General features: G+C 51.2%; 3 protein-coding genes across 3 annotated transcripts; 2 read left to right on the forward strand and 1 right to left on the reverse strand.

The window, feature by feature from the left end:
- Positions 1–828: 828 nt before the first annotated feature.
- On the forward strand, positions 829–3,201 carry BDV59DRAFT_189981 (uncharacterized protein). Its single transcript, XM_073691695.1, has 4 exons — positions 829–1,139; positions 1,213–1,550; positions 1,634–3,089; positions 3,180–3,201. The coding sequence occupies exons 1-3, from the start codon at positions 1,046–1,048 to the stop codon at positions 2,789–2,791; spliced, it is 1,590 nt and encodes a 529-aa protein (XP_073542512.1). The 5' UTR covers positions 829–1,045; the 3' UTR covers positions 2,792–3,089; positions 3,180–3,201.
- On the reverse strand, positions 3,111–3,790 carry BDV59DRAFT_189982 (uncharacterized protein). Its single transcript, XM_073691696.1, has one exon. It carries the CDS (start codon positions 3,427–3,429, stop codon positions 3,133–3,135), a length of 297 nt encoding a protein of 98 aa, XP_073542513.1. The 5' UTR covers positions 3,430–3,790; the 3' UTR covers positions 3,111–3,132.
- A 982-nt stretch (positions 3,791–4,772) lies between these two features.
- Positions 4,773–8,130, forward strand: BDV59DRAFT_14491 (putative DUF221 domain protein). The gene is made up of 6 exons (XM_073687249.1): positions 4,773–4,980; positions 5,048–5,507; positions 5,562–6,179; positions 6,230–6,556; positions 6,610–7,008; positions 7,072–8,130. Exons 1-6 carry the CDS (start codon positions 4,969–4,971, stop codon positions 7,908–7,910), a joined length of 2,655 nt encoding a protein of 884 aa, XP_073542514.1. The 5' UTR covers positions 4,773–4,968; the 3' UTR covers positions 7,911–8,130.
- The last annotated feature ends 350 nt before the right edge of the window (positions 8,131–8,480 follow it).

An 8,480-nucleotide genomic window follows, 5' to 3' on the forward strand; every position in this document is an offset into this window, starting at 1 on the left:
AAAGACTCAAAAACGGAAACGCTCTACTAGGCAGCTTACTCTCCCAGAGGGCTATACAGTTCAGGGAGATCAGGAGCGATCTCCGCGTGAGAATGAGGTTCAGGAAGCTCAGAATACTATGCCTATAGATCCAGCGCTTTCTGCAGTTGGACCACGCGTACGGGCTCCACCGCAGTGTTCTAATTGCCATATTCGAGGACATACTAGAGTTAGATGTCCTAATCCACTTAGTAACTAGTTTCTATATAGAAATGCAATTGTGTGGTTGATGAAGGCTCTAGTATTTAGACCATGGGCAAGAGTCTGCGCGCGATGGCCCACTCGCTTGTGTGGCCCACTCGCTTGTGAAATACGTTATCTCATCGGCCCAAAGTACCTTACATAACACCACTAACCCGACTGGGCAGGAGATACTTCCGGACTGCTCAACTTGGACCATCTTCCATCTTCCCCCCGACCAGACTAACGAGCCGGGTAACTTACTTGACGCACCGCACGGGGCCACCAAACGCGTCTAGCTCATTCAGGAGAAAGGTCTTCGAGCCCACTGGTCGACGCCATTCCTGTGGATCCTATCCAGTGCAGGAGGTTTTTACTCCCGCATCCAATGACCCTCCAGGCGCCCAGCGAACTCGGAGATCAAAGCACCTCTTACTGCCAATGGCACGACGCTACAACGCCTTTAGACTTTCGGACTGCAGCCAACGGGCCTCTTTGTTGTCCGTGAACCCCCCACTGACGGCTGTCCTCTTCTCCTTAGAGTAGGAGCACTAGCCCTCAAGCAGGCCATAATCCATTGTTGGGGTTGTCCTAGTTCCCCGGGGTGGTAGATAAGCCCTAAACCACCACTCTCCCTGAACATGGCCTGACCGGTCCGACAGCCGCATCGACCGGGCAATGTCTCATCTCACCTCGTTGTTCGTCTTTCGGGGGCCTTCTGGTATCTGTCCGTTCGACATGCTGTCCTAAATAACGGCTATCGTTGCCCTCATCTGTTCGCCAATCGATCGCCGCCAGAAACAGTCAGCCACTGGGGCGGCGCGCGATGTCTGTGGGCAAGAACCCGTCGGCCGATTTGACACGTTCAGAGCTTGAGTCTAAGATTCATGGCACCGCTGCCGAATTGGAGTCTCCAAAGAGTCAGTCTATCGATCTATCCACTACGATATGTTTTCACCTCGAACTTGACTGACATGCTTACTATTCCCATAGGACCCCCCGACGATGACCTTCAACCTCCTGTAAAGGTCAAGAAGCGCAAATATCTCCCCGGCGCCGAGGATCCCTCCTCCAAAAATCAGATCTTCTACTTCGTCGACTCGAATTCTTCCTCCCGGGAAAAACGAGCCCATGTCATGCGCCACCATGTCCAGGAGAAAAAGAAGCAACGCAAGCATTCTCATACGAGAAACGACTCCGAGAAAAGGGGCATTCGTCCTCTCCGTTATCTTCCGTGGGTGAAGAAGAAGCTGATTGTAGATGAGAGTGGAAAGGAGATTATCGCACCCGTCAAAATGCTGGATCCTGTCGATTCGGATGATCAATCTTTGGTACGTCTAATAACCTTATTGTGATAAAACCCAGTCCCTTGTAAGATAGATTTATCCCAAGCTAACAGGTCGTCCTGAACTAGACTCAAACTCCAGTACTGGCAGCTGTATCTTCTCCAACCGAGGATCAGAGTTCAGAGTCGCCCATCACCCTTCTCGACGCTTCCCGAAAAGACCCTTTCGATACCCTACCAATCACTCCCTCCAGGAAGGATCTCGAGCTGGCTGATTACTGGATATATAAACTCACGTACTGGTCAGGCCAGAACAAACACATAAAAAACAGCATATTCAAATCCGCCATGAACCACCCGTTGACGTTTCAGTCCGTCATTCTCGCTTACTGCGCCCGCTGGAAAATGCAATTATATAATCTGGAGGAAAGCCGAGAAACTGAGACTCACGTGGGCCAGGCCACCCGATCTATCGAGAACGTTATGAAAGGGTCAATGACAATCGACGTCGATACTCTTGCCATGGCCTTGACTGGAATGGCACTACACGAGGAGCGGTTTGGTAGCAAGGAGCACGCCAGGAGATACGCGGACCAGGCCGTCCAGATTCTCCGACCCCGGGCCGGATCCAGCAGCGCTGTTGGGGTGTTCTTGCATTATGTGCGGTATATAATGGCGCCGCCACACTCGGAGATTAGCGAGAATGGCCAGCAGTGGCTGATGGCATTCCTGAGAGGGGCCGAAGACCTCATGCGGGAACACAACACAGAATCATATCTCGCGTCCGTTCCACAACGGGCCTCTGCTTTTCGGATGGATAGTCCACTGTTTGCTCTCCTTTCCAGTGGCCCTCGTCCGTCCCAAGTCCCGCATGATGCCCGCATGTATGTCGTGCGAAACGCTCCAACGCAGGAACTCTCGCGTACCGCTGCTCTGATCTACATTACCAAGACACTATGGGATTTCCAAGATTCCCCGAGTAAGACTGGACGCTTCCTCAATTACCTTCGGGCCTTGGTGAACGAACACAAGCTCGACCGGAATCCTGCCTGCGAGACACTCATTTGGCTGCTGCTGGAGGAGAGGTGTGATACGGACCTCACGGACGCCGAGCGGGGATGGTCGACGGGGGAATTGTTAAAAATGCACAAGCAACTGCGACCGGACCTGCAGTTCCTTTTCAACGAAATATTATTCAGTCTACTGATGTTGACACCTCCGCTTCGGGGGATCGACGCGTTCGAAAAGGAGCTGTACAACTCGAAAGACGGTTCTGAAGATGTTTGATATTTCCTGGTGATGTTGGAAGTTTTCTGTTCTGAGCACGAGGTGCGTATGTATATTTTTTGGACATAATAGTTGGTTCCCCAGCCTGACGGCTTTGCGCCGTGCCGGAAACTGTATCTCATCTATTTCTTATGTAGATATCCTGGTTAGACTGCAGATGGTTTGCATCGTGCTCCTGATGTACTTATGAAACTTGCGTTTGAACTAATAGTTCGGAGTGGTAGAATAATATATCATGACCGGGGCCATCCCACGGCTGACACGTGTAAGGCTTATCTTGTAGTCATGTGAAGATACTGTAAAAGTATTTAACTTTGATCCTTATATTCATGGGAGGAGATCTAAAATTCCCCCACACCATCAATGGAGGTAAGGAATGCATCTACATTAACTGTGATATCATTGGAATGTCTCCAGACGATAGGGGTCACCTGGATCGGGATGGCGCGAAGAGGCATTCCTTGCGCGATTGACACATCGACTTCGCGCCAAGAGGCGATACGGCGCCAATTGACCAGGCAACCTTGACTAAAAAAAAGGCACTGCATGCGGAAGGCTAAGGAGATTGATAGGCAGATGAACGTGTAAGCGTCATAGACTATTGGGGTAGTACAGATGGAACCGTGGAACCGGGCCATTTTGTCGAGTCCACGTTCAGGATTTGGGGGGTTTCCTTAATGAGGATATCATGCGGCGTACTAGGTAGTATGGTGTACTCGCACCCATAGTCTGGCATGAGGGAAAACTGATTCAGGTAACAGTCATGAGTGGCTTCGACTATCGCCCCGAGGAAGTTGCTGTGGCTGATGCGCTGGATGAGTTGTTGGATACGGGAAGATGCCGATCACGTATGATGAATATTAGATCTGCACAGTCGATCAGAGACCCATGGAAAGGGTACGGAGGACGGAGTCCCCGTATGGGTTTAATTTCCATGTACGCAGTAGCACCGAGTACATTTCCACATGATAAGGAATTTCTACAAATGCCTGATGAGGTGGTGCAGCTCTGAAGGATGTAACTTCTGGTAATATTACTGTTCCTGTTGGGGAGTGACCTGAGTGTCAGGGCTCAATAGGGGAACCTTCAGGTACCAGGACCCGTACCACCAGGAACGATACGTACCTAGGTAGGCACGGTGGAACTCCCAATAATCTCGTTTTGCCACAACTCGCCGCTAAGACAAATCTATTTGTCCAACTCATCCACTAGTCTCTCTCTCCCTCTCCACTTCTCCCTCCTCATCTGCGTTATCATGACGAGACGCGGAATTCGTTTCCAGCCACGATGCAGAGTTTTCCACTAAGGAAAAACATGGCGGAGATCCGTCTCCCTCGCGTCCCGTAAAATCAGACGTGCCGGTGATCGTGGACAGCCCCAATGCCAAACAACTAACGCCGCTGTGGCTGAACACTTTCCCTCACACCACGCACGATCCTGGTGAGGAACCCACTCGAGCCATAATCTTAAGTTGGAGCTGATCGGGGGCTGTTTGTCTATGGGACCGCATCGTCATCGACTTCCCGCCGTTCCAAAGATCGCGTCGGGAGACCCAGCACTGCCTCGACTCTGGTTACGTTGCTGATTGACTCGCTTTGAGCTCGTCAGTGGAGAGTATCTTGTTCTTCAATTCCTGTGGGCAGGTTCACTTGGGTCGCTAGCCGACTAGTTCTCGTTGATCACACCTCTTCCGCCAGACTGGAAAGAGAGTCATCCCGAGGAAACCATCCTTCTGGTCTCCATCGTCATTCCTGGGGGGCCAATTGGCATGCCGTCTGGTCCTTGTTAGAGTTTTTGTCTTAGGAGATCAACACTAGAAAGAAGGGGAATCTGCAAAATATTAACTCGCCCCCTTCAAGCTCAGACTCCGATCCCCTTGAACCTTCTTTTTACCCTTGTGGCGCGCGCGCTCTCTCCAGCCTTTTCAGCCCTGGGTCAGCTCTCTTTTTATTTTCTTTCTTTTTTTTTTTTTTTACCCTCTCTTGTTATCTTCTTTTGTTCTCTTTCTTTTCCTCTTGTGACACTCTTTTTCTCTCCCGAATTGCGCATACAGCCCCTACCTTCTCACCCCCTTGGTGGGATCGCGACAGATCGCGATTCGGATTCCAGTCGTAGTCGACGACTGGTGAACCCCTCATATATTCTAAAGCAGAAGAGCCAAGAGCTGCGCCGTCAGCATGTCGGACTCTGTAAGCTACTCCCTATCTGTGTTTATTACAATCCATGGCACCCGCAGTGGACTAATGTCCTCTCTAGCAAGAGGCGCATAGCACCTCTAATTCGGCCTCTGGCCTCGTCACCACCTTGGTACCGTCTCTGGTGGTGGCGGGTGCCATGACTTTGGTCTTCGTGATCCTGCGTCGCAGTCAGCGCAGAACATACATGCCTCGTACGTACCTGGGTGTTCTTCCAGAATCACAGCGTACTCCAGCTTCCTCCACGGGCCTCCTCAATTGGATCCGGGATATGTACAAGCTGCCCGACGAATATGTGTTACAGCATCACTCGATGGATGCTTATCTCTTGATTCGTTTTCTCAAATTGGCCTCGATGATCTGCTTCGTCGGTTGCTTAATCACCTTCCCGGTCTTGTTGCCCATCAATGGAACCGGTAATGCGGGCAAAGTCCAGTTGGATCTTCTGAGCATGTCCAACGTCTCCGAGAACAATTTCGCCCGTTACTTCGCCCACACGTTCATTGCATGGATCTTCGTCGGTATGTTTTTGCAAACCTTGCAATTTACCTTGTAAATGTTAACCTGCCTTCCAGGATTTGTTTTCTTCACTATTACCCGCGAGAGCATTTTCTATATCAATTTGCGCCAGGCGTACGCGTTGTCTCCCGCTTATGCTAGCCGTCTGTCTTCTCGCACGGTACTCTTCACTGCCGTCACCGAAAACTACCTGAGCCGTGACAAGATCCGCCAGATGTTCGGTCCTTCTAAGGTCAAGAATGTCTGGGTCGCCACGGATACTTCGAAACTGGAGGAGAAGGTGAAAGAGCGTGATGATGCTGCCATGAAGCTGGAGGCTGCCGAAACCAAACTTATTGTTCTTGCGAACAAGGCCCGCCTGAAGGCTCTCAAAAAGCAGGGCAATGTTGAAGATGGTCCTATTGCCCCGGAGAATTTGGGTGATGTTCCTGATGATGAATCCGGCTCTGTCGCTGCTCGCTGGGTCAAACCTTCGGACAGACCCACTCACCGACTGAAGTTCCTCATTGGAAAGAAGGTTGATACTATCAACTGGGCCCGGTCCGAGATCGAGCGGCTCACCCCGGAGATTGAGGAATTGCAGGCCAAGCACCGTGCTGGCGATGCCAAACTGGTTTCTTCCGTCTTTGTGGAGTTCTATCAACAGGCCGATGCACAGTCCGCTTTCCAGTCGGGTATGTATCCCAATCTCGATCTGCACTACTTCGTCTAACGTATCTCGCAGTGGCTCACAATCTTCCTCTGCACATGGCACCCCGTTACATCGGCTTGGAGCCTACTCAGGTCATCTGGTCCAACCTGCGTATCAAGTGGTGGGAGCGCATTATCCGCTACTCCGTTACTATTGGTTTTGTTGTTGCCCTGATCGTCTTCTGGGCCATCCCTACCGCTGTTGTTGGTGCCATTTCCAACATCAACTTTATCACGGATAAGGTACCGTTCCTCCGGTTCATCGATCACGTTCCCGGCTTCATCAAGGGTGTCATTACCTCCCTTCTGCCTACCGTGTTGATGTCGGTCCTTATGGCATTGCTCCCTATTGTTCTCAGATGTAAGTCAACCAAGGTCCTTAGATCGAAACGCTCAAGATTAACCTCCGTGTAGTGATGGCGAAATTGGGAGGTGCTCCCAGCGCTGCTGCGGTGGAATTGACAACCCAGAACTTCTACTTCGCCTTCCAGGTGGTGCAAGTGTTCCTGGTGGTCACTCTTGCTTCGTCCGCGTCCAGTGTGGTCACCAAGATCATTGATGACCCAACCTCTGCTGCGACCCTGCTTGCGAATAACATCCCGACTGTGTCAAACTTCTACATTTCCTATATCATCCTGCAAGGTCTTTCCTTCAGTTCTGGTGCTCTTCTCCAGATCAGTGGCTTGATCCTTGGAAAAGTTCTGGGCAGGATTTTGGACAACACTCCTCGCAAGATGTACACCCGTTGGTCGTCTCTTGCTGGTCTTGGATGGGGAACTGTGTACCCCGCCTTTACCCTGCTGACAGTTATTGGTAAGATATACTTGATGCACTGGATTTTTTGATTGGTACTGAGCTGACGGACCGCGAAACCAGCTATCACGTACGCTTGCATCGCCCCGCTCGTATTGGGATTCGCTACCATCGGTCTCTATCTGTTCTACTTCGCCTATCGGTACAACATGCTGTATGTGTCCAACGCCGACATTGACACCCAAGGAAAGGTCTACATGCGTGCTTTGCAGCATATCACTGTGGGCTGCTACTTGCTTATGGTTTGCCTGATCGGTCTGTTTGCGATTGGAACTGCCTCGAACCAAGTGGCTGTGGGACCTTTGATCCTCATGATCATCTTCCTGGTCTTCATTGTTCTTTACCACGTTTCTCTCAACCAGGCTATTGAGCCTCTGATCAACTACCTCCCTAAGAACCTGGAGGCCGAGGAAGAGGCCCTCCTCGCCCGCGAGAAGACCGATATGAGCCAGTCTTATGGCGAGCAGTGCGACAACGGCGTGCCCAGCAGCGCCGTCAAGAACGACGGTGCCCGCGACAGCAGCGTTGGCAACGTGGACTCTGCCGAGAAGGGTCTGACAGGTCATTCGGAGCCGAAGCCCAACTTCCTCATCAAGTACTTCCGCCCCGACAAATACAGCAGCTACGAGCATATGCGTCGTCTGGTTCCCGAGGCTTCCGAGGCTGTCAGCTATCCTCCTGAGGTCGAGCGCGATGCTTACTTCCACCCGTCCATTACTTCCCAGCCCCCGCTTCTGTGGATCCCCCGTGACGAAATGGGCATCAGCCGACAGGAAGTTGCTCATTCCATGCGTGTAATTCCTATCACGGACGAGGATGCCTGGCTCGACGAGAAGAACCACATCCACTGGGATATGGACAAGGGCGTTCCCCCCATCTACGAAGAGAAGGTTCCTTACTAAGAAACGGTTGTTCATGGGTATGATACGGATGTACATTTCCTAATGAGGTGAACTGTTGTATTCTGCAGGATGGAGGCCTGTGTGTGATGATTGATACCCGGATTGTCCGCCGTTGGGGTTGATTGCTAATCTACTCCATGGCTGGCGATCTCTTCATTCTCCCTAATTATATCTCGGTAATCGATCCTAGATCTTAATGCTAATCAGTTATACCGGTGCGCATCTTAAAGTCGGCGTAAGCTCAACAATCGCCATTCAATCCCGTCTCCTATTATTTTAATTCCGGTAGCGGTGCGATCAAAATGGCTTCCCACATACGTACATGTGTAGTCAGCAGTATCGGCCACCGAGCAATTCCTCTATCCTGATGACCGTCAGTCACTCTGAGCCCGCCAACCGCCGGCGATACATCCCAAGTTCAAGAGACATTATGTCTCCACGATCGATATATAATAATAGTCAAACCAGACAACCGACACTGCTCACCCATCAGCCCGAACATTTTCAAAACCATGTGACCCCTCCTGCCCTAAGCCTCATGGTAACCCAGCCGGCCAGCCAGCCCGCTCC

This window comes from Aspergillus ambiguus (assembly GCF_047715705.1).
Source record: "Aspergillus ambiguus strain CBS 117.58 unplaced genomic scaffold BDV59scaffold_100, whole genome shotgun sequence".
NCBI classification, from domain to species: Eukaryota; Fungi; Ascomycota; class Eurotiomycetes; order Eurotiales; family Aspergillaceae; genus Aspergillus; species Aspergillus ambiguus.